Raw genomic sequence first — 27315 nt, forward strand, 5'->3', positions numbered from 1 at the left:
GTACTTCGAGCAGTGGTGTAACTATGGGGGGGATTAGGGGATAGATGCCCCCCAAAGACTCAGAGAATTATAAAAAAAACATTTAAAACTAATGCCTAGTTTTGACGGATTATAACAGCATCTGCTAAAAGTTAAAATTTTAGTGCCGAAATAATGTAAAATGTATTTCCAGGCATGTCATTTTTTCAAAAATTTTCCAAACTCCTCAAGTATGCTGGTGGTATCCCCTCCCCTCATGGACTTCTCTCTTCTAATCACAAACAGGCCCCCCTTTCATTCTATCTAAAAATCCTAATCTCTTCCTCCCTCTCCCTCGTTAACCCAACATTATTCCATCTAAAACTATTTCCAACATTCGCTCCCCACTCAGTACTCATGCCATCAAAACCTTCTGCCTCCTCTATGTCTCATTAACACATTCAGTGCGGAGCAAGTCAATAGGGTGGTTTCCTATTATTTTTTTATTGCCTAAATCGAAAGATTATTACTCCTGGAGTACGTATTTCGCGCTTTTAGATTTTTAAATGACGATATCTATTTTTCGCGATTAAATGAAAAGTGAAAAATTTCAAGCGCGCAAAAACGCGACGCGTAAGTAGGAAAGTCCGTGCGCCGCATTTCTGGTTCCCCCTCTCTCCTTGTGAAGTGACCTTGATCGAGGCTCTGAGCGCTGATAGGACGCAGGATGCTAGCGGATAGCTGAGTACCTTCCTGTCTGGTAGCGCATGGCTTAAAAAAGGTTTATTAATACCTTATCAAGCGAAGAAAACTTTCCGACCTTAGCCAGTTTTAATAGGTGATTATTAAGACATGTTTCCCTGATCTCTGTGCCTCATGCATGCATTGGTAACCTCAGACGATGTATAACTCCTATCCTCTCGTGTAGAAACTAGGTCCCTGTGACGTCACGCGGAGCGGAATCGCATGGGCGCCAATCTGGCCTTTTTCAAATGAGGATAAAATTTGACCCTTGCCATTCGTCTAAACCGGTATTTCAAAAACCAAATACAGTAAAACCTCTTTGTATCGTAATGGAGGGGACCAAAATTTGGGCAATTTGATGTAAGGAGGTTCACTATAGAGAGGTTTCAGTGATAGGCACCATTTTTTTCATATACGTCGGAAATGAAAGGCACTACTGTCTCTTAAACCATTATATTTATGTGTTTAAACACACATGCATGCATCAGTGAACAAATATTTATTATTTAATAATTACAGAAAGCGAGTGCTATCGCATGATTTTTACCATGAGTCGAGAGAAAACAATGTGATCTCTCTTAATTCAACAGTCACTTAAAATGATTAGGATAGTTGGATATCTTTTTTTCTTATTCACTGTTAGGTATGCTCTCATATGGAACAAAATGGCCATAACTAATGGTTAGCGTGAAATTACAGCATATTAAAGGTGTTTATTTTAGTTAAAAAAAAAGTTATTAGATGTATAATGGGTGTTTCACAAAGGACTTCGTGTAAACCACTAATGAGAGAACTAAGACTGTTAACTATTGCATCTATGTATATATATTGTGTAGCAATTTTGGTGAAAGAAAATATTCATAAATTTAATACTAATGAAGAAATTCACCCCTATGGCACAAGAAATGCATACAATACTCATGTAACTTTTCACAAGAAGAAGATATCTTCAAATAATCCTATGGTTATGGGTACCAAAATCTATAACTTACTACCGACAGAGTGAAGTGTACAAAATCGACAAAAGTATTGTTAAAAACTCTTAAAAGAGTATCTGATAATGAAATGTTGTTATACTGTAAATGAATTCTTTAGTGATGATCACAAACAATGTTAAATTGAATCATTTTCTTTATGACCCATGTATACTGTGATGCTTTTGTACTTTGTATCTAAATAATTATGTTGTACTTTACATATTGACGAATCTGATGCCTACATTTGTATGGTCTGCGGAGAATAAATTATTATTATTATTATTATAAGAAAAAAAATGGGTGAAACAATTATTACTGAAATTGTCATTCCATGTACGTAATCGCGGTTGCATTAATGGTCTCCAGTAATCTCGGTACGATTTGCAGAGGTAGTTATCGTAGTAGAAATCACCATTCTCAATTGACACTTCTAAAGAATCTTAATATTCATAATCATAACACGAGAAGCAGAGACAATTATGCTGTGAGACAACATAACCTTTGTATTTTTAATACTGGTCCTGTCACCATGAGTTGCAGGATTTATAATAACCTACCTGCCTCATTAAAAGATGAAAAGGTGAAAGGAAATTTCTCCTCTAAATTAAAGATGTACCTTTTAAACAATACCTTTTATTCTATTGAGGAATTCCTCAATTCTTAATTGTTTTATTGTAACTGTGTAACATTCTTTTATGTATTGTTCATTCAGAATCTCTTGTGTGAGTGTTTATCTTTTTTCACGGGTCCTATATATGTTTTTGCATATCTTTTGGCACCAATAAATTTATTATTATTATTATTATGTTGGATCATCTCGGAGGTGTGATAAGTGGATTACGATATAAAGAGGTTCACTACAAAGAGGTTTGCTTACAAATTTACATGTAAATCAGACGGGACCGTAGGGGTGGTATGAAGTATGGAGGTTTATGATGTGAAGAGGTTCACTACTTAGAGGTTTTACTGTAATTTGTGTATTATGAATACACTAATGGTGGGCAACGAATCTCAATCAATGCCTATCGTTTTCTTTGATGAAGGAAACTACCCTATTGACGTGGTCCCATCCAAGCCGAGATACGGAGCACATCAATTGACGTGCTCTGCTGGTCGGGCCAGGAGCCCTTTCTCTGCCTCTGTACGTGACTAATATCCAATTCCTAGTCTTCCGATCGTATGTATGACCTTCAGCAAGCTTCCCTCCATCGAACCGTGAGTGCTGTTTGTAAAAAGCAGTATCTTTTTTAATAGCAAAAGTATCTCCTTTTGATTTAAAGATACAGTGTCCGGCGTGATGCGGTGGAAATCTTTGATATTCAGCTTATTAAAACAACTTGTCTGTTTCCAGACTCTTTTATTTTCACCGACCATGCCGAAACCATGTTCGGTGAAAATAAAAAGAGTGTGGAAACAGACAAGTTGTTTTAATAAGCTGAATATCTCTTTTTTACTTTCTTCCCCACCCCTATTCAGTTAAACCTCTCATTTACAGGATAAAATCGGTCCTCGAAAATGAGTCTGTTAGTGAGAGATGTCATTGAGTCAGAGGTGACCTTTAGAAAAAATCATTTTTACACTTGATATTACTATTATTATTATTTTTACACCACAAGTATTATGGTGTAGGAATTAAAGCCAGCCGAATGAAAACCTTTCAAAAAAATTCAACTTTTTGAGAGATTGATCAAAAAACCCATGGCGATGGTGACTGTAAAAGAGTAAAATTGCTCCTAAAAAGTGTCTGTAAGTCCATATACCAGAGGAAATGCATATGCTTCTGCTGGGGAATTGAATACTGTCCTTAAGTCAGAGGAGTCTGTGAACAGAGGTCCAATAGTCCCCGCTATACCTCCATCTCACAGTCCCAAACTATCTATTCTCCCCATCTCCATTTTATATTTTCTAGCTTATCCACCCTCATAATCTTCCAAACATTCATTATCCCTACTTTCATTGCTGCCTTCTTCTTGGTCTTTTCTCTTCTTTCTTGGATGCTGCTGCTGATGATAAGTTTCTGCAAGGTTTTACACATGTTGATGGCCTCAAGGGCCTTGCTGCTGTGAACGACACCCCCATGTTACCGATTGATGAGTTTCCAAGGCTCATTTGGTTATGCTCCATGTTCAGGGAATAGATAGTTGGTAAGGTTCCCACCCCCATTTCAACAGTGATTTATATGTGACACAATCATGTGGATTCCCTTTCGTCTCGCTTCTACCCTTAGACCAACCTGGCTTGGGTGGTCCTACCGGGAGAAAATGAGACTTAATTCTGCCGAGGCATCTCATAGATCATAGCTCATGTGTCATAGGAATGAGCAAGCCTTTCCAATGCCGCAAGGTAATAGTCCAAGGGAAAGGTGAAATCTGTTGACAAGTACAAATTTCATTTGCTAATTCTTCCCATTTCCCACGATATTACGAAGTTATAGATTCAATGCTGGCCTCAGCTTCTGGTTACTGTACAACCTCTTTGGACACATTTACTCAGTTTATGGATTAAAACCATGCCCAGTATTAAATACATTTGAACACATTACTACCAGATGAAGACATTTCCTCATGGTTTCTTCAGTTAGAATTGAGGGAGCTTCTGACCTAGAGTCACAGCTAGGCAAAATACTGGCCGAGGAGTATTTAAATACAAAATACCACTCCAAATAGATTCGAAATATGTACAAAATACTGCTACAAATGTATTTTAAATGCAAAATACCTTTGACTTGGGATTTTGAAAAACAAAATACATTTGTATGGAAACTTCGAGATCTAAGAAAAAATATTACCCGCCTTGGAATGCAATGGATAGTTGCAAACATGAAGAAAACTATTCTAACGAAGAAATCTCTAAAGCATAATGTTACAGAAGTGTTATCATTCCCACTTTAAAAGTATTTTACAAATGTAATTTTTATTTCAGAATGGGAAACTACTAAAAATCTATATTTGAAATACAATATACAAGATAAATTCAGGTCATGTATTTGAAATACCAAATACAAATTACAAATGTATTTCAAATACATATTTTAAAATAATTGAATTTGAAATATTACCCAGCCCTGCCTTGAGTAACTCTAGCCAATTAGAGATATGTACTTCATACTGATAGTGCAAAAATTTTGTCAATGCAAATAAATATCATTCTCTTAGATGGAAATAATTTTTTTATTCCATTAAAGCAGCCCTAAGACAGTCACTCACTCACAGTCACTCTTATTGGTAAAAGTCATTGAAAAACCTCTTCTTCTGCAAAGAATTCACATAAGTGAAGTTTCAAAAATGAAATGATAAAAGCTATCAAAAAATCGAATAAAATCGTTAATACATTTTTTTATCGCAGAGACTTGAAGAGGAGTATTTCCAAAGAGTACATAATAACATTTTCTAAGTTACCACTGAGGAAAAAAAGAATACTGAAACACAGCAATTCAAATCAATTGAAAGAAGTCCCGCACAGAAAAAGCTTTTTCTTTCTTTTCTTATCACACGCACCAATCACAACCACCAGCACTCAGTCTCCTTAACTCTGTACAATATGATGCTACATTAACTACTAGCAGCTCTTAAGTTTTTTCCTTTTGTTGCCGATGGTATCCAATTTCTTCACCTTGCTGCTGTCCGTCATATCTTTAAACATTTTCAAATCGGCACAAAACAGGATCTGTAAAAGAAATAAATTGTCAATTATCATTCATAAATACTAGCTGGCTGGCCAAAGTGGTGGTCCTTGCCTGACAAACCAAAGGTCGTGGGTTCAAGTCTCACCTGAGTAGGTATATTGCCCCTATTGAAGGCATGGGTGTTTGTGATAGCATATTATTATCAATTGATAGAATACCCTACATAAACGCCTTGAATGCATTGTTTTCATGAGGGAGAAGGTGAGTAAATAAATAAATAACTATCTTAAGCTCATTTTCTACATTTGAAGAGGTCATTTTTGCATGTATATTTAGAGTGTACATTTCAAGGAATAAGTTAACAATGTGTTACATAAAATGAAATCACTTTGCATGTTCTACAAAATTCACACAATTAATACCGATCCGAATTTCACTCCATAGGCATTTTCAAGGCACCAGCAAACTAATGGCTACTGGCATGTATGCCTTGGAGACTTCATACCCTCATCCCCCAAATTTTATCCTTCATGGTGGCTTCCCAGGATAAATCTGTCGATGAGAATTTCATGGGAATCTATCCTCTGACACTTCATTTTTTGATATTGTTAACTTCCATAAAGTCTGCCAATTACCAACCATGAACTCAACTTGCACTATGCAAATTAAATTTGCAGTTGTGAAAAGTGGAAGAACAAACTTAGAAAGGTTCACTGACATAGGTGGATTTAGGGGGGCACGTGCCCCCTCCCAGATCCTTAAAAAAATAGATGAGATTTTTAACACAAATATTAACAAATTTTATATTTTAATGTAAAAGTTATAAATATTTACCACTGTATTTAGCACTTCCCTCTTCAATTCAAAATAAAGCCAGAATACTTCTTAAATACTCCATGAAAACCTACCTTAATCGGTGGATTCCATAAATAATAGTAATACCTAATTTGGAATTTCTGCAATTCATAAAAAGGCCTATTCCCTTTCATTCTATTTAAAAATCCAATTCTTTTCCTTCCTCTCCATCATTTACCTAATATTCTATCATCTAACACTGTTTTCAACATCTCCTCCCTGCGATGTACTTGCTCCATCCATACCTATTGTTTGCTTCATATCTCATCTAAAAGCTGCCTCTCCTCACCCACCATATCCAGCACTTCGTTGTTCCTCCTCCTCTCCATCCACTTCACCTTCACTATTCTTTGCCACACCCACATCTTGAATGCCTCCAGTCTTCTATCATCCTACTTCCTTAGTGTCCACGTTTCCGCACTGTAAAGTGCTTAACTCCTGATCAGACTCTTCCCTAGCCTTGTCTTTATACTCTTACATAATGATCCTCTCATTAGCTCCTTCGTATTCCTGAACACCTCCTTTGCCAGCAAAATTCTCTTTCTGATGTTCTTATTACTGTATCCATTTTCCACTAACATGCAGCCTAATAGTTGATTTGCTCTAAGTTTTCCTCCACCCACCTTTATCTTTAGTCTCACATTACTTGCTCATGATGCTTTAAAAAATCGCATGACCTTGGTCTTCTTGTGATTTATCCTCATCTCATACTCCTCAAAATACTCGTTCAACATATCCAATAGAGCCTGAAGCTGACTGGCTAATCAAAGTCAGATCATCCACAAACCTCAAAGATTTGAACATCATTCCTCCCACTTTTACTCCAGCTTCTAACTCATCCCACGCTTCACTTACCATCTCCTCAGCGTACACGTAAAAAAGCAGCGGCGATAGAGGTCAGCCTTGCCACAAACCTTGGCCAACGCTTGCCCACCCAGATTCTCTGTCTGCTACTCTGCTACCCTCACTTGCACAGTCTGGGCCATATACAGATTACGAATTAGTCGCCTATTCCTCCAATCTACACGCATTTTCTTGAGAATATCCATTAACTTAACCAAATTCACTCTATCGCTTTCTTTTTCACAATCCACGAAGTAGGCATACATGTCCTGGTCATATTTTAGGTGCCTCTCAAATTGATGACAAAATTGATTTCGATTAACATTGAAAATTGAGTTTTAAATGCCAAAGCTTGAGGAAATCAACATTGAGCAATGATCTACAAGTTTCAATCCAAAGTCGATTTTTCTACTTCAATCTTGAGCACTAAATTTGATTTCTGCAGGAATATTACAATGAATGATTCACTAGTCATCCACTGAATGTGCGATTATCTCAATCAAATTTAAATGGGTTGCCACTCGCAGTACTTGCGGGGTCACGATCATAATTTCACAGCCATAATCAGGGATGTCAACCAAAATTTATATTTGTGATGATTGAATCAAAGCACAATGTAAAATTTCAATGCTGATCCTAGCGAATACGAACACTCAGTTGCTAATATTTATCATGAATAGAACACTAAGAGCTCGTTTCCACCAATTTTGAAGACGGAAGCGACCAAAAAGAGGTAAAAAAAACCCTTAAGGAATGGACAGGGGCTATCTCATTTGGTAATGGAAAAATAGATTTAAATTAAAATCAAAAATCGAGTTTTAACACTAGAACTACTGATTGAGTCATTTTGACTCCTCGCAATTTAAAAAAAAACGTGTACTATTTTATTTTCTAGAATTATTTTAACCAAAAAGCCTTATTTTGTGTCAAAAATGAATAAAAGTATAGAGTAAGTATATTATACTATATACTTACTCTATGCACTATATCCACTGCAACAGCCTCCTTTGAGCTCATAAACGAAATACTACTAGGCCTAAACGACAAGCTACTAACCCTTGGAATCTTCTTTGACCTAAGTAAGGCTTTTGATCTCATTGACCACAACATTCTAAAAAATAAGCTCTGTGCTTTCGGCATCGTTGGTTTGCCCCTTAAATGGATCATGTCCTATCTGAGTGAAAGGATGCAAGTTGTCTGCTATTCCATCAGTCACTCTACTGTTAAATCCAGTGCAATGAAACTCTCCTGTGGGGTACCCCAAGGGTCTCTCCTGGGACCGCTCCTATTCCTATTGTTCATCAATGACCTTCCAAACCACCTATCCCATGGCAAATTAATTCTCTATGCAGACGATACATCTGCTATCATCACAGCCGACAGTGCCCAAAACCTAATCCATCTCAGGAATATTACTGTCAACGAAATGCAACAATGGTGCAGCAAAAATAACCTCATGCTCAATGAAGAAAAAACAGTCTTCCTTCAATTTCTGCATAAGAGATCCAATAAGGTAGATCTCTTCCCAAGTAATAATAAAAATCCACACGGAAACAGCATAAGTACCTCTAAGTTCCTTGGACTTATCATTTCCGAGACCCTAGATTGGTCACATCATATTCAAGCCACAATCAGCAAAGTATCTGTAGGCACCTTCATAATCAGGATGTTAGCACCAGTTGTGTCTCTAGATACTTTGAAGAAGCTGTATTTCGCTAAAATACACACCCACTTATCTTATGGCATTTTGTTCTGGGGAAATTCAGCTGCCTCAAGTAAAGCCTTTTCTGCACAAAAGCAAGCCATCAAGGCAATGTTTCAAGTCTCTATACGTACCCCAGGTAAACCTCTTTTTTCCAATGCAAAAATCCTCACACTCCCTTCTTTATATATCTTGACATGTACTTGCTTCATACACTCCAACTGGGACAAATTTCCTGCTAATGCCTCTTACCACAATTACTCTACCCGCTCTAGAAATAATATACACGCTCAACAATACTCAAGTTCTCTCTGCCTGAAAGGCCCCTACCACTCTGCCTCTACAATTTTTAATCACCTCCCTGAGGAAATTAAATCCCTCTCCTCACCTGCCGTGTTTAAATGGAGGGTAATATTCTATTCAGAAAGTGCTACTACAGTGTCTCTGAATACCTCGAAGACTCTCATAAAGACATGTGATATTGAAATGTATTTTTGTACGGTTTTTTTTCCCTTTTCTGTATTTTTATTGTATATATATACTTATGGTAAACGCATCTCCTAATATCTTTTGTTTTTTTATATTGCATCTTTTTTTGTATGCAAATCTTGACGTAGCCATGCATTGTATTTTGCCAACGGTGATAAATAAATATTATTATTATGATAAAAGTCACGGAATTTCCGGTCAGAATTTGGAAAATTTTAGCCAGGGCAGTGAAATGAAAACTGTGAGGAGTCAAAATGACTCCATCGGTAGTTCTAGTGTTAAAGCCAAAGATCAAGCAATGATCTTCAAGTTTCGATCCAAACTCGATTATTCTACTTCGATCTTGATCATTTCGTTAGAGCTCAACAGCATCACAACCAGCCTATGATAATATCATCTATCCCATGCGAAGACTTCTCTAAGACCGGTAAAATTGGAGAGGCATGCTCCTGATTATCAAGAAAGCATCTCAATCAGTTGACTTTTCTTAAAAGTTTTAGTGTATCCGAGTGGTTCCGATAGGTGATCCCAAAACTTGCTTGTGCACGCAGAGTAAGAAATGGGCAAAAAATGTTTGCGCATTTCTTACTCTGTACCACTAATAAGACAAGCATGTACTTTTTGAATGAATAATAAACATGCTTCAGTACAAACTGTTTTTAAAAAAACGAACCAATGATTTTTGATTAATTGATCTTTAGGCTCAAATTAAAATTTTTGTTGGACATTTGAGCTTTTTACTTTGATTAAAGATCGGTTGCTGAAAAAATCGATTTCCACCAACGTTTTTCCATCACTAAATGGGGAGTGAAACAAGAGCACATTCTCTCGGACTCGGACTCGGTTCCCGGCCGCGGTGCATTGTAACCTTCAGAGGACCCACCTACGTGTCCTGATCTCGTTCTTCAGCTTCTATGACGGCATCATAATCTGTGATTGCCATTGTGACCTCAGGGCATTGCCAACTGCAACGTTTTTACTCGTGGTAACTAACTCGCCCCACATAACTACCAACATCGTTATGATCTTTGGTCTAAGTATAATACACACTGGTCACGAACATACATATTTGCTGGTATTTCGAAGGAATTCATACAATACGTTTTATTTCGTAATTCTAAAGAGCAACATGAGCTCTTTCAAACAAAATTGCTGCATAAAACTGCCAATCGACGTTGATTAAAATTATTGCACTCCAAGAACAACATCGACGAGACATGCAGGAACATTATGCAGTACCTACTTTAAAAATAAGCAATCCACAGGCATCGATTGGCTTTCCTTTAATTTCAGGTCATAACTAAAGTAAGTGATGAGGCGTTGAGCAGAATGGACGAGAAAAACAATAATTTCAATTAGAAATACGCAGATTGAAAATAACACGGTAATTGCCACGGTATTTGATGTAAAGTAATAGAAATTGTTTATCGTCCCTTTAGAAAAGATTTTTTTAAGGTGAATTAAGCAAGATTGGAAAATTTGCTCCACTTGCATCGTAAAGCACACGGAACACTTGGGTGCCCCTGGGAATACGCAACCTACACGTCACCTTCGTACAACGAAATCCCCCAACAGCAGGGGTCTTCAACCTTTTAATGCAACGGCCAAAATTCAATTTCACATCTTCCGGAGGGCCACAAAGCTCCACGACACTTTACCACTGCATAAATAAAAAAAAATTCACAGCGCAACAATCCTTATTGGTTAAAAAGTTCAATCAATCAATGCTATTTTTGACATTTTTTTTTACTAGTGTGTCGATATTTGGTTCGCGATACAATATTTGCATTAGACTCCAGGGGCAGCACGAAATTAGCCAGCAGTGCACGCGTTGAAGACCCTTGCCCAACAGCAATTTCAAGGTTTTTCCAGACGTAACAAATGCATTGTAGTATAGAGGTTTGACTCTATTTCTAAGAAAATGACAAACTCTACCTTTTGATTATGTTTTAAATTCATCCTCCAATCAAATGAATAATGAAAGATTTACTATTGTCCTTGGCTGTAGTTCTTATACGAGGGTAGACTTAAAAATACGGTCTCCAATTTTTTGTCATTAAATATCATTTATTAGCATTGTTGGATATATCGTTGGAAAGGTCAAGGCTTCAGCTATTTTTTGATGTAGTCATTCAGGTGCTCGATGACTTTCCTGATCTACATGATGATCTTTTGAATCCCATCGTCATACCGGCTTCCTCCCGAGTTGGGAAGGTAGGTGTTGGGCTCCTCAAGCACCTTGTCGTCCATTGTGAACTTCATCCCTTATTGGTGCCACTTCAGGGCGAGCAACATATGGAAATCACTGGGTAAGACGTTGGTGGAATACGACGGGTGCCTGATCACCTTCTATCCAAGCTTCGAGAACAGTTCCTGTGTCTGATTAGCCGTATGTGGGCGTGCGTTGTCGTCATGAAAAGAGACTCCCTTCATCAGCATCCCTGCATTGTTCTTGATAGCGCGTCGAAGCTTTTGTAGTGTTTAGTAGTATCTTTCTGAATTGACAGTGGTTCCCTGGGGCATGAGATCCACTAACAATACCAGGGGTGCCGACTTGAAAAATATATTGGGGGGTACCTCGTGTACCTTGCCCCGGTAAATTTTATAAGTACATAGTGAATTTTAAGTTTTTTAAGCATTTTAGAGGAGTCATTTGATCAAAATTAGTACCCTGATAACTCGAATCTCGATATCTGGACACTCCGGGGAAAATTGACTATCCTCACACATTTTTTCTTCAAATCGGTAACGAATTTTTGGGGGGGCTCGGGCCCCCTCAGGCGCCATGGAGTCGGCGCCACTGAACAATACTCCCTTTTGGTCCTATAACACTGTTGCCATGACCTTCTTAGCTGACAAAGTTTGTTTGACCATTTCCGGTGTTGGAGAGGTCAGGTGGCACCATTGTTTAGACTGCTGATGGTATGGTGAAGAACCCAGGTTTCATCCACCATTACAATGGAGTCCAAAAATCATCTCTTTCCTCTTCAAAATGGGGCACAACTTCTGTGCACTGCCTCAGGTGGTCTTCGGTGAGCTTTTTGGGCACCCACCTGGTGGTGGACGTTTGCGCGGCTGGAAAGGATCTCATGGTACCACTACCAAGTGTTTTTAACATCCATACATTTTTCACTGAAAAACTTCAACAAATTGGCGAAGAATTTCGATAGGCGACACCTTTTTCGCTGTCAAAATTTGCTAATTTCACAACTGGACGGAGACGTGAGGGGATGCTCCATGGAAATGGCTGCTATGCCAACAACGAGCAGTCGACAATTATTCGTAGCAGTCGAGAATGGTTGAGGAGAAACCAAGGAACACAGTGGCATTGTCAGATTGCACCTAGAGCTTCATGCGGTTGCGCATGAAGAGAGAGAGAGAGAGAGACCTTAGGTTTACCCTCGTATTTAGTAAAGGAAAATTTCAAGATGAAACAACTAAAAAAGCAATTTGCTGTAATCATCACTTCGAAATACAAACGTATTTTAATTATAGGATGATTGATACATCAATCAGTGATGACAATAACAATTTCCATCCAGACCATGCAGGGGCAGTCTTGGGTGACTGGGGGCCCTCTGCTGGGGCTAATGATGGCACCCTTCTAACAGGGTGATTCAAGGGTTTGCCCCCAGAAAATTTTAGGAAATTGTACGTCACTATTCTTGCTCTTGAAAAGTAGATAAAAGCTAATAAAAAAATAGCGATTTCATAAGAAAAAATACAAAGAATTAAGTGATTTTCACTGTTTGCACATGACACACTCAAAATGTCTTAGTTTATAAAATCATATAATGTATTATGGATCTATTTTATTTAATTGATTTGCTCCTTGAAACTGCAATGAAATCTAAAAAAACCTTATCGAATAACCCATTCAAAAAAGCATCAGATTCTCTTTTATCATCTTACACCTTTAATTTATTGATAATTAATATATTTTTTTACTACATATGATGTAAATAAAGCAACCAATGAAAATGTAGAATTTTATAATACCAAAAACACTTTGATTCAAGTAATCTGAGCTTTTTTTATTACGCCTTTCATACACGCTTCACGCGAGCATTGTGGAGGGACCCCATAAGCTCGTGGCCCTCTGTGTTTGCCGACCAGCTGACCTAGTCAAACCGCCCCTGACACCAGGCATTTTAGAAAACATATTTACCGTATGAGCCCAGCCAGCGAGGTCTCCATAGAGGTTCCGAAAGAAGCCCCCAATCTCATCATACACAGCATGAGTAACAGTCTTGTACTTGGCAAGATGTGGAGTGTAACGTCTGATGGCAATTTGATGGACATGGGTGTCAACAGGAACAGCACCAAGATGCCCAAGAGACATAAGGCAAATGCAATCGGCAACCTGGAAATCGGAAGACAATAATGAGTTTGATAGTTAAACCAAAAATATGCTGCCATGAGGTAGAAAGGCTTCATTTATTATTACAAGGTATATTCATAAAGTACAAGCCGTTTGCTTATATTTAAATATTGGTACTCCAGAACACAGTTTTACTCCTGCAGTGCCATCTATTGATTCATTGAGAAGCCAAAGCAGCATCTTATTTGTTTCAGAAGTTGTTTGCTTGGCCCGTGGATGCAAACAATAATGTCTGCAATAGTTGTTGATCCCGCCAACTGTGAAGTGCGCTCTGTCACACAATTCTTGTATACAAAAGGATTGTCATTTGGAACTCTTTGACCACTCACCGTACAGTCCTGACGTTGCACCTAGTGACTACTTCCTCTTCTCACACTTGAAACAGTGGCTCGGTGAACGTTTCAAAACCGAAGAGGAACTCAAGAACGGCACTGTCAATTGTTTCTACTCTCAGGTGGCGAGCTTCAATGCAGAGGGGTTCAAGAATCTGGTGCAGCGGTACGAAAAATACTTAGAAGTGAAGGACAATTATGAAGAGAAGTGAAGTAGGTTTCTAGCTAACTAAAAGTGCCAATAAAATGTGTTTCTTATGAGTATATTTTTACCTGTGACCACACGGCCCTTACTTCACGAATGTGCCTCATATTATTGCTATTCTAATCATGGGCATACCCAGCGAGGGGCAGAGGGGGCAGCTGCCCCCCTTATAAGCAAAAATCGCAAAAGTCTTTAAGCAAAATCAGAACTGAATTGAAACAAAAGAATTCACCAAATTTTCTTTAAACCCACAAAAAATGATACGTATTAGTATAAGATAATTAACTAAAATGAACCTATTTTTTCAAGGAAATAATCTCATAAACTAATAAAGCGCTGCTAAAATTTTCTTAAAATGTTGGTTTTATTCACCTTTTACATATTAAAATGTCACAACTTGGCTTGCCCTCACCTAGAGCATCGCTTGCCCCCCCCCCTCCCTCGTTATGATCCTGGGTACGCCTCGATTCTTGATTCTAATGGTAGATTTACATGGAGCATTTTACGAATCACCCCTCCCATAACCTCTCTCTGATCAATTCGCAGAAGAAGAAAAGACCATATTTTGCTAAAGCCTAAATCACTTGATCATTTTTTTCATCACTTTCGAGTGATCAATCCAGCGATCACTCAAGTGATAATTTGGAAATGATCATCGCACTCAATCGCTTTTTCCCAATAGCTCCAGTGATAAGGATTCCCATCACTTTTTTCATCACTCGGCTAGTCACTTTTTTCCATCATTGAAACCGCACATCAGCCAATCAGAATGCATGGCCTTATAGAACGATTGTAATGTAACATTTGACAACTGTGGGAATGACATAGGTAAACTTGGACAACTATCTGTGAGAACACTGAAATGTGATGGAAGGAGTGATAGAAATAATGATTGTACGATTCAGTAAAGAGTTGCCTTGAGTGACCTCTTTTTGGGATGGCACACTAAGAGCGACGAAAAATAAAGTTGTAAGATTCAGGCTTAAGAGAAGTATAGAGAAATAATCGAACAGGAAGGAGACCCTGCAGACGTCCACAGAAGCGATGGAAGGATCAAGTGAAGACAGATCTGCAGAAGCTTGAAGGAGCAGAAGACAAAGCCATGGACATGGAAAATTGGAAGTGGTTGATGAGACCAAATACCACCTTGGGTATCCAAGGCCACGGGAGTAAGAAAGAGTAATCAATTCCAAGTAAGACGCATCATCCATCCTATTCTCATCCTCTTCTACAATTGCTTACCCAACATTTTTATCTTGACATGACTTTTAACATCCCTTACCGGCTAAGCACTCACTCATTCCAAGATCTCTGCTCCTCCCAGGGGTGGGGGCACCCAGCTGGGACTCCCCTCACCAGGGGATTCAGGGATCCTCTCACAGAAAAAATTAGCCCATCAATATAGCAAAGAAGATAAATATAATATTTAGGGAAGCAAGGTTTGTTTGAGCTACTAAGAACCATATGGGAAAGCTCTAGTCTGTGATTGGAAGGACAAGTGCAGCAAAGTATTATTTAAGAGCTTGGGGATCATTTGTATTGGAGTAGCAGTAAAGATGACTTAAAGGAGACATGACTTCGCTTTTGACTGTATTGAATGTGCTCTAATAAGAAATTCAGCTAATTATCTGTAAAGGCCGTTTTACACGGGGCACGGAATTGCGCAGGTTAGAGCTGCATTATTTTCTAAAATGGCGTGGAATTGCACGAATGCATGAACGAAATTAGATCAGGGACTAGTTTGCCGTCTTGCATCCACGCATTCTCGCATGTGTTCTAGCAATTCACTGCTTCATACGACGCAATTTTGATTGCGCCTTCGCACGTATGTCAAATGGTGCAATTCCGTGTACCGTGTAAAACGGCCTTAACAACACCTATATCTTTCTCAGTCAAAAATACAGGCTCTGAATTTAAAGAAAAGTCACATTTAAAAGGGCCTATGTTAAAATAAATTAAATCCTTTAATGGTTAGCGTGCCTATTTGTGCACACCTGCAATGGTCTAAAGAAATGGTTGCAGAATCTGTGAAAAATTTCATGTCTGTCCTATGCTTGATTAAATTGTATTTGTGCCTATTGTAATGAAATGGACACAAAAAATAACTACCCTCAAAAAGGGGAAAGTAGTGCTGAAGTCATCAAATTAAAGATGAGCTTCCAAGTAGTGCACAGATAAAATATTTAATCCATGGCAAGTTAAAGTCTTTGCAGAATGACCTTTCACCAATTTGCAAGAACATTTTACAGTCATCAGCAGAAATATCAAATCCATCATTCGTTGGGTTGATTCACTGAGTAAGTAGCATAGAAAAGTATGCTAGCTAGAGATGGGGATGTAAGGAATGCTGGATCAACAATCAATAGGTTGAATACATAATATCAAAGGACACCACCTTGCAGCACACCTAATGTAACTGGAGATCAGTGCGAAGAGGCACCTGAAATTGTAACCGCAGCATTCTATCACTCATAAAGGATTTGATTAGAAAAATGGTCTGTGTGTTGAATAGTAGATTATGTTAGCAAAAAAGGAGAGTGTGATTGTGAGAGTCCAAGGCTTTTGTAATATCAAGAAAAAATGCATCAAGTAGCAAATGGTTTCCTAATGATAGGACATCATGCTGTTGAAGGTCTGCCAAGTTCGTCAAATATGACTGTCTAGGAAGTAAGCCATTTTTTTTGCTGCAAAGGACAGGTGAATGAATGTGAAATAGTGGAATTTGTATGTTGATAATAATTCTATGTGACAGCAGAGAGGATAGACAACAAAAAAATTGAATGATACTTAAATACTTAAAATTTAGGAGGCAGTTATATGAATAGGTATAATATATTTTTACCATTTATTTTAGGGGAATATGCTGAGTGACAAACAGTGATTCAATAAAAGAATTACAGGAACTACAAGAGAGGCAGCACAGTTGCAATTTAAAACATGGCTTAGACCACCTGGACCTGGGGATTGGTGAAGAGAAATTTTGAAAGTTACAGAAATATGGTTCAGCATACAATTGTGATGGAAAGCGCGCAGGGCTGGATGTGAGTGGGAAAGTTGCATGCAGATGTAAAACAATTCTAGAAGAATTTAAGAAAAAATAGGTCAGATCAGAGTTTGTGGCATAATTGGTTTCACAAGAAATAGTGTCCATGATGTGAGAGAGATAACTGGGATGAATCACCAAATTCCATAACTGTTTGGCATTAGAGGTAATGGTGATAACATCACAGAGTCACCCACAATGCGCAAATTGTACGAAAATTCCACAGAGAGAGAAAACGTTTGCCTTGACAGGAATAGTTGACTAGAAGTGCCCGAGACTGAATGAATGGTTCTGGTTGATAATTAAACTATGGTACAAGTACGTCAGTGCTCACAAACATAAGTTGAATGAACATGTAAGTCAATTACAACACAGAGGGTTTTCTGGTCTGAGTGGCTGAGGTTGATCATTGCTGTGCTATCATTGCTTCCAACATAACAAGAGTGCTCACTGGACATTTTTGAAAAAAAAATTTAAGGTCATCAGAGTTATATTACACCTTGCAACATTAAGGGCAGATTTTATAATGCCTATTTAGTGTTATCCAGAACATGATACTGTCGTAAACTTAACTAAAACTTTTTAAAGTTAAAGTAATGAAAAGAAGTTCAAAATAACAGTTAGTTAAACAGGAGCCTCAAGCAGAAGACATAGTCAGCTAAGATTTATTTGCATAAAAAAACTAAGCTAGACGTTAAGAAACCAGCCCTAAGAGATCTTAGACCTCCAAGTTCTCCTTGAATTAAAAAATCACCATTAAAAAAAACATTCATGTACAATAGACTAGCACACATAGAATAGTAAACATGTGCATTGCCATGGATTTAGAAACAACTAACTGGAATTCAGGATTACCTAACTTTTAGGGAACAGCATAAAAAAAACTTGTACTCGCCAAAAATGCCAAATTTCAAATCTTATGCACATAGGAGATATCCCTTATTCAGTATTAATTAACATTACTAAAGATTTCCAATGATTACAGTAGGTTTCCATGGAGTACTTAACAAATATTCTGGTAGTCTCCCCTACCCTCATGGACTTCCCTATTCAATTCTCAATAAAGCCTATGCTCTTTCATTTTTCTTTCTAAAAATCCTATTCCCTCCCTTCTTCTCCCTCGTTTACCCAACATTCTACCCTCCAACACTGTTTTCAACATGTACTTCCTGCTAAGTACTCGCTCCATCCACACCTTCTGTCTCCTCCGTATCTCATCTAGAAGTTGTCTCTCCTCACCCACAATGTCCAGCACTTTGTCGTTCCTCCTCCTTTCCATCCACTCACTTTCTCCATTCTTCATATTAATTATTAACATCTATAAACTTTCAACTGTACTGAAATACATGGACACCATAAATGTGAGATCATCTAGCACACATAGCATTGAAATTACTTTTTGGATTATGATTGTTTACTTCCATTGCTTGGTAACAAGAGATTCTCAGTTCTATTTGGAATTCTCAAAGAATAGTGAATTTATACTACTCGTAAAAACCTCTTGGAGTAAAGGAATAGATGGTTCAAAAAATTCTTAATCATGGAGGAATTGGAATGCACAAGGTCCATGGAGTATTACGATGTGTTCTAGACTATTTCTACCTCAGGAAAGTAGGTTTTTGTAAGCATAACAATCAATCCTGCATTAAGAAGAAAGTGGATGATAGCACCTCAAAAGGATTTGAAGACAATGCCACCTCCGTCATTGCATTTGTGTTACAGTAAATATCAGTCAATACTATGGAGTACAGAGTTTAAATTTATCATTTAAGTTTAGGGTAAGTTGATGTCATGATGCAAAGAACCAATGATTGGTTGTCAAGGCATCAATATTAATGAGGAGAAAACAATGCAAATTGAAAGTTGAAATTAAAATTTATCTGGATTTTTTCAATGACACCCTTTGAAACCATATAATACCCACAACTATTTAAATTTTATGGATATACCACAAACATACAACTGCTCCAAAAGTTTTTTCCAACTTCATGCATCTTATACATACGCCCTCGCAAAATAAACAGACTTAAGGCAAATTGCAGTCAAATTCCAACATCCTCACTCATTTGATATGAAAAAAGGATAAATAAAAGGAAAGAGTAATTATTACCTTAGCTCCAATCCCTGATAATTTGGTCAACTCAGCCTTGGCATCTTCATACTTGAGAGATAAGAGATTTTCCAGCCAGGTATCTTGACCATTCTCTGAACTGGTGACAATCTCCGCTGAGCCTCTTATGTACTTTGCACGATAACCGAAGCCATTGTCTCTCATCCACTTTTCGGCACCCTCACCAACCATATTTGATGGGTGAGGAAAGCTATAGTAAACAGTTCCGTCCACTTCAGCAATTGGTTCACCAAAATTGGAGCACATTTTTTCCACCATAGATGATATTCTGAAATGTCAACAGGAAACAAAATTAGAAATTAATAAGACTGGGGAACAATTTTTAACAAATTTTCTATTGACTTCAATTTTTAAGCTACTTCAGGGTAAAATAGGCATGCTGACTTAAAAACTGTAGTTAGTTTTCTACCATCACGTCAACTTTCGCTACACCTTGTGTGATTGTGATCACTCTCTACTAGATTTAGTGTCGATCATAAGAGGCATCATTGCTTTCCAATTGACAGCCATTAACCTTGTGTGACTGTTGCCCTAGGAGGCCAGTGACAGATGCATGGTTCTCTAGTTATGCAGGAGATATTATAGTTAGACGTAGGCACATACTCCAAAATTTGCTTTGTGGGGAGCTTCAGTGTTGAGTGGGTTGCATACACTGATATTTTGTTGTCAATTCACACGCATTGGTAAACCATTCATTCATTTGTAATAATTATGAATGAACAGTATGTAATGCAAGATTTCCCTTTAAATTCATTCATATACAAATTTTGTATGTCATGTGATACAAAAAGAGGGTATCTCATAGCTTGAAAAGTAGTTAACTTATTTTCTTGTCTAGAGGCCGAAAGCTATTCAAAAACAAGTCTCAGATGTAAGACAACAAATTGTGTGATTTAAGTAGTACCAAAGTGATTTCATGAGTCCTATCTATACCCAAAGGGTCTTTTTCAGCCCAATTAGTAAACAATCACAAAACATATTCCCTATCGTGAAGCCAGATCATTTTCTCTCCTTCCCACATTTCTGATGGCTGCCTAGTATTGTGAATAAACTAGCGATAATCTAATGCTAGAAAGACAGCATTATAAAGACAAATTCTGAAGGTAGTTTAAGTAAAGTTTTGGAGTGAAGAAAACATTTTTTTGTGCCCTTCTATATGTAAAACTCTGAAGTACATACATGTTGTTGATGGGTAAAAAACGAAAATAGGTACATTTCAACTGCTATGGTACTATGAATGAATCCCCCAGCCCATCATTATTCAGGGTACTTTCTTCGGCACACCCACCAGTATAACACAAACTCTAGGTCGTAAACTTCCACTTACCTCTTCTTAATTTTTCTTCGATGATAATTAACTTCATTAGTCCAAGAGAAACCCATGGCCTTTGCTTTGCTGAACTTAATCCTCTAACAATTTATATCACCTCTTGCATCCAATAATTAACCTGGTGACCCACAGGTGAATCACCAATCAAGTCCTATCGTCAACAAATAGAACCTATTCCACAATTTGTCAAACCCTTTGCTCACTGTATCCAAAATATAAAAAAGCAGTGGCAATGATGAGCAACCTCATCTTATAACTTGTCCTACTACAGCCCATCCTGATTTCAATCTGAAACACTTTGGATAATAAGAAAGGCAAGAGTGTTCATTGGAAAACATCACACCCACCTATTAGTATAACACACTCATTTTGTGGAAAGATTACAAGAATGATGAAATTAATTTGTATACATTACAACAAAAAAATGAAACTCCCATCATAATACCCTCTGTTTACTGGTGTTGTTCTCTATCCATACAAGACAAAATACAGATACACCCAAACTTACGAACAGAAGACTTGGTCATAGGTGGGATTGGCCCGAAGTAGGAAATGACTTTTACTGTTATTAAATCATTTACAGACCTAAATCTAGCAATTTAAGTATACCGGGACTAGCCACGGTGATAACTTTTTACAGAGTCACCTGCAATGCACAAATAGTGCGAAAAATCCACAGAGGAAAAATCATTCGCCTTCACTCAATCATTCGCCTCAAGGGATCCGGGTTCGAATCCCGGTCAAGGCGAATGATTTTTCCTCTGTGGATTTTTCGCACTAAATCTAGCAAGCCTAAAATGTTGCTGAGCCAACTGTTATAAACTCGATCAGTGAAGTTAAAATACATTTTAGATTTAAATAAAAATAAGGAAGAATATCATTATAGGAACATATTTCTGCATTATGTCATGGCATTTTCATGAAGAAATTTTGGGGATTTTTCAAAATTTGTTTAAAAAAATAATTTTGGCCGCAAATCTTACGGCCTTAAGTCAGGGAGTACTAGTAGAAACAAAGATCAATTTTCGATACACAAAATATAGGTGATTCCTAGAATTAAAATTCAGGATTAAAAAAATACCTTGTTATGTGATTGTTGGTTGCACATATGAATGAAAATATGTTCTCGATTGGATCCTGTTTCAATATCCTCACACCATAAAAAGTTTTAGCAGCCTCAGCAAAATGGGGATCCCGTGCACTCCACTCTTCATATAAAGAATGGAGGTCAACATCCAGTCGGAGGTATTCACGCAGAATGTCTTCTTCTGCTTCAACTTTCAGAGATTCTTGAGAAGGTATCTGGATTAATTTGCTTCCCTTCTGAAAGGTATAAAACATATCACATTCATAATGAACATTCATTTGTAGTGAAGAAGTCCTTTTATTACAAAGAACTAGTAACTCATCGAAAAAAAAGTATTCAATTCATGTGCAAAAATTCTATGAGAAAATTCTATTCGAACACTGATTCGCCAATTTATGGTTCAGGGCTTTAGCCAGTTACAGAGGTGTCGTTCCCCTCTGTGAAAATTTGAGGACTATACCAGGCAAAATGGTTTGGACTGCTGAGCATTTAATGCAACTAGCAGCGTGGGCATACCCGGCAGGGGGCAGTTGCCACCCTGCTAGAATCAAAATTAAATTTAGTTCAAAGAAAGTTTTGAAAATTTTTCTTTAAACCAAAGAAAAGTGATATTTGCAAGAAACATGTAATTAAAATAAAAATATTTTTTTTGAGCAAATAATTATAAAACCTAACAAAGCACTGTTATGATTTATTTTCAAATTTTGGTTTCCATACAACCTGAACGACCTTGGCTTGTCCACCTCTAGTTTTGATCCTGGGTACGCCTCTGACTAGAAGTCCAAGTCATGTGCACTGTGCCACAGCTGGAGTCGCATTGCACGTTGGAAGCTTAAGTGGCTAAAGCTTGCAACTAAAAATCAGGGGATCCAGGTCCAAATCCAAGTGAAGGTAAATTATAATTTATCTGTGGAATTTCCACACATTTTACTCATTGCGGGTGCTTCCATAAAGTTATCACCTTGGCTTGCCCTGATATAATTAAATTATTCAATTTATCATTGGGGCTGAGCAGGTGAGGCTAAAACTGAGAAGGGGAGGGTGCTTTTCATTTGAGCCTGGACACTATTAGTGGAGTTCCCTGATTGAGGAGGGGAAGTACTGAGAGACAGCTGGAGCAAACTTAATGTTGCCAAAGTACATAGCCACGCTTGTTAGCAAAAGATAATGTGTGATTCAAGGGTGGCCACAGGTATTTTGGGCCATTGCCAAGACAATATACATATTTACTCATTTGGATTGGTCCCTTCACAGAGGCCAAGGAAGTGGTCAATAGGGTGGTTTCCTATTTCTTTTTTATTGCTTACATTGAAAGATTATTACCCGTGGAGTACGCATTTCACGCTTTTAGATTTTTAAATTACAATATCTGTTTTTTGCGATTAAATGAGAAATGAAAATTTTTACCGCAAGAAAACACGATGGCTAAGTATGAATGCTGGGAAAAGCCTGTGTGACGTCATTATGGTTCCGGCTGCTGCTGTGTGAGGCCACCTTGGTGCGAGGATATGAGCACCGCTGCGATGCAGGCTACTAGCAGGTAGCGCTTGGCTCAAATGAGGATTATTAATGCCCTATCAAATGAAGGAAACTTTCCGACCATAGGCAGTTTTAATAAGTGATTATTTAGAGATGTTTCCCTGAGCTCTGTGCCACATGTATGCATTGGTAATCTCAGACGATGTAAAACTCCAATCTACTCGTATAGAAACTAGGTCCCAGTGACGTCACATGGAGAAGCATCGCATGGCCACCAATCTGGCCTTTTTCAAATGCGGTTAAAATTGACCATTAACATTTGTCTAAACTGGGATATATCAAACCAAATAAATTGTACATTATGAATACACTGATGGTGGGTAACGAATCACAATTTATACTTTTCGTTTTCTTTGACGAAGGAAATTACCCTATTACCAGGTATGGCAACAACATTGGCAAATTCATGATGATAACACAGAGGTATCAAAAAGGTATCAAAAAAGGTATCAAAATTTCCTAAGAGTTCATCCATGCCTGCCGTCTCCTGATTGGCAAAGGGGAAATCACATGAGAAATTTTTCCTCCGCTCACCTCCTCACTTGCTTGGGCCACATCTTCTCGCCTCAAAGATAAATTCAAGTGTGTCTGGTGAATCAATATTTATTTGAGGTCTAACAATTAAGGTAGGTCCACAAATAGCATGTTTACGAATTTCCCTAACACCACCCCAGGGCTTAATTTCGGTCGAACAGCATTCTGGCACTTCTCAGGGGAAATGGGGTTGAAAAAAAATCTTTTTTTATACTTAGTATAATATGATTCCTCACTATGAGTGTGATTATTATAAGTTTAAAAAAACTGAATTTTTAGGAGGGGGGCTTATATTTCTTATATTTGAAAATCATGTGGAATAAATGGGTTGGTTGGCATGGTAACTAAAATTTTAGAAATTAAGCACTACCCCACACTCACTTTGAACCTCACTCTTCATTTCACCATGTATACCATAGGTATTTAACCTGGAAAATTTGTAAGACAATCCTAACCAGTAGTGGATCCACACACGACAAAAGCAACTTCAAGGAAGGTAAGGAAATATGGTAAAAAATAGGTACACACTAAGACTTCTATATGAAGATCTTTAGGTCCTTTGGGGCACAGGAGTTGATAAAATTTCCGGCTAAAGTTGCTCTCATGGGGACCACCGATGATCAGTCCGTCTCATGAGAGTTCACCCTCGACTCTGAGCCTAATCCGTCCCTTTCCCGAGGTCCCAGCTGGCGAGGGATGATCCCAAAACACTGGGTGGGCCCTCACCCATCTAGGCCACGTGTATCACAATAGGGTAGTTTCCTTCATCAAAGAAAACAAAATTCATTGATTGGGATTCATTACCCACCATTAGTTTATTCATAATATACAAATTATTTGGTTTTAGAAATACATATCAGTTTAGACGAATGGCCAGGGTCAATTTTATCCTCATTTGAAAAAGGCCAGATTGGCGCCCATGCGATGCCACTCCACGTGACATCACAGGGACCTAGTTTCTATACGAGTAGATAGGAGTTTTACATCGTCTGAGGTTACCAATGCATGCATGAGGCACAGAGCTCAGGGAAACATGTCTTAATAATCACCTATTAAAACTGCCTAAGGTCGGAAAGTTTCCTTCATTTGGTATGGTATTAATAATCCTTATTTAAGCCAAGCATTACCTGCTGGCAGGGTACTCTACGCTACTGCCACACTCAGCAGCAAGCAGCCTGCATCGTAGCGGTGTTCATAGCCTCGCACCCAGGTGGCCTCACACAGCAGCAGCCTGACGTCTCATGGGCTTTTCCCAGCATTCATACTTAGCCGCCGTGTTTTCCTGTGCTCGAAAATTTTCACTTTTCATTTAACAGCGAAAATAGATAAAGCCATTTAAAAATCTAAAATCATGAAATATGTACTCCATGAGTGATTATCTTTTGATTTATGCAATAAAAAATAATAGGAAACAACCCTATTTTCATTTCACAGTTCTTCTAGTGCTATAGACAATTTATTGCCTTTATCATCTTGTTGATCACACCAGAGATTCAGGCGTTTTTTGATCGTCTTTCTACAATGATTTTTAAGAATATTGTCCAATCTGCGACATAAGTCCCCTTCTGACTTTGCAATGCTGTAGCCATCAACTGTAGGGAGAGGTGGGAAAGCCCCAAGGTGATAGAAACTATCGGATATATCAGCTCCTTTATCACCTAGGGAAAGCCCTTGCAGGCCAAGCGTTGCCAAGTCAGAAGGGGACTTCAGTTGTAGATTGGAAAATATTCTTAAAAATCATCGTGAAAGAAGATAAAAAAATGCCCGTATCTATGGTATGATCAAGAAGATGATAAAGGCAATAAATTGTCGATAGCACTAGAAGAACTGTGAAATGAAAATAATACTACATGTGGCCAAGATGGGTGAGGGCCCTTCCAGCACTTAGGGTCCGTCCCTTGCGAGCTCGTGTCCTTTAGAAAGGGAAGGATTCAGCTTGGAGTTGAGGGTGAACCCTCATTAGAGGGACTGACCATCGGTGGCCCCCATGAGAGCAACTTCAACCAAATTTTCTTCTGACTGTAAATTATATTTTCTTCCTACCTTCCCTAAAAACCTAAGATTCTTACGGTTAAAGCATTTTTTAGCATCCCCTTTCTACTCAGTATTCACAGCATCCAAACCCTCTGTCTGCCTCTAATGGACAGTGTTTGCCATTAATTGGTCAAATTGCATGACTGATTAGTTGCTCTCCCTGTTTCTTTACTGTTAATGCATGAGCTGCCGATCATTTTTTCGAACTATTAATGATGGTTTTTTCCTTACATGTGTTTAAGATAGAAGGATTTTATGGTGTTAACACAATTATTTGGCATTATTACCTTAGCTTTCTTCTTGGGAATACATTTGGTGCTCACGTCACTAAATGTTTGGTAAAACAGAGTATCATCAACGTGTTTCAGCTTCCAAACCCTGCCAGCGAAGACACCAGTGAACTCTCCAGTATCCTCAGAATACTTCCACCTGTCCAAAACAAAATATTCAGTTGGTTAAAAGAAATACTATTACGGTGTGGATTCAATATGATTAATAATAATCACACTCCAATGAATATGCAAGCATATAACTCTTAAATTTAAATACAGGGGAAATGGCGTTTAAATGCAAAATTGGTTGTGACATATATTAATTCCATATAATTATGAGCATGCCATAGCATAAGAAAAGTGTTTGCTCCAAACCATCGGTTTGCAGAAAGGTATTCTGTGAATATAAGAAAGAGGAGGGCATGGTCTTTTAGGCAACGAAAGAAGTTTAGGAAAATAAAAGAAAAATACGGGGACATACTCAATGGAAAACGACGATTAACCATGAAAATGTGAAGGAAGTAAGAGGCTACTGTCACTCTATGCAGAAAAAAAAACAATTTGAGCTTCGGAACAAAAGAAAAAGGATTCCACCAGCCACTTGAGAACCTAGCAGAAAAGACTGTACACAAAGAGGAACACAAACAAATCACAATTATGAAACGATTTTACCGAAAACTCTGGCCTCCTAACAACGATAACTTTAGCTGAATATCGGATTGCTTGCATGGAGTTTCCTTCCACGAATCATTTTTCATTGTGAAACACTGGCGTAGTATAAATTTCCTAGTTGATTTTCTCAAAACACAAAGGGAGGAACGAAACGGCGGGAACCAAGTGATCAGCTGGAACATTTGAGCAGCGCAAAGCGAAGAATCCGGAGTGCACCTGTTTCCGAATTCGGCCGCGGCTCTGCCGTCATTCTCCGTCCGTGAGTAGTCCTCTCGATGCCCGTAAGATAGCGCTTCGATCGCTTCACATCCCCCTTTTGGCTGAAGGGGGGTCAGTTGTGTTTAGTTGCGCGGTAGGGGAAGACGTCTACCACGTTGGATGGTCAACCCTTTGGATGCCAACAACCCGGTTACTTTAACTTTGCTGATTCCAGGTTCTGTCGCGGTTCGGCTTTCAGATTCTTTTCACTGGGAGTTGGTTGTGAAGATGTGCTGGTGAATCTCATACAGGCTCACCTCATATAGTAGGTGTGGCTCTTAGTAGAAAAGTGTGTTAACCTTTG

At 38.2% G+C, this 27315-nt stretch overlaps 1 protein-coding gene across 1 annotated transcript; it reads right to left on the reverse strand.

Annotated features, from left to right (window-relative positions):
- Window positions 1–4830: 4830 nt before the first annotated feature.
- LOC124169411 (N-glycosylase/DNA lyase) lies at window positions 4831–26969 on the reverse strand. The gene is made up of 6 exons (XM_046548006.1): window positions 26754–26969; window positions 26097–26238; window positions 21697–21938; window positions 19265–19553; window positions 13362–13556; window positions 4831–5345 (listed from the first exon to the last, which is right to left on the reverse strand). The coding sequence occupies exons 1-6, from the start codon at window positions 26933–26935 to the stop codon at window positions 5238–5240; spliced, it is 1158 nt and encodes a 385-aa protein (XP_046403962.1). The 5' UTR covers window positions 26936–26969; the 3' UTR covers window positions 4831–5237.
- Between the last annotated feature and the right edge of the window lie 346 nt (window positions 26970–27315).

This window comes from Ischnura elegans, chromosome 12 (assembly GCF_921293095.1).
Source record: "Ischnura elegans chromosome 12, ioIscEleg1.1, whole genome shotgun sequence".
NCBI lineage: Eukaryota > Metazoa > Arthropoda > Insecta > Odonata > Coenagrionidae > Ischnura > Ischnura elegans.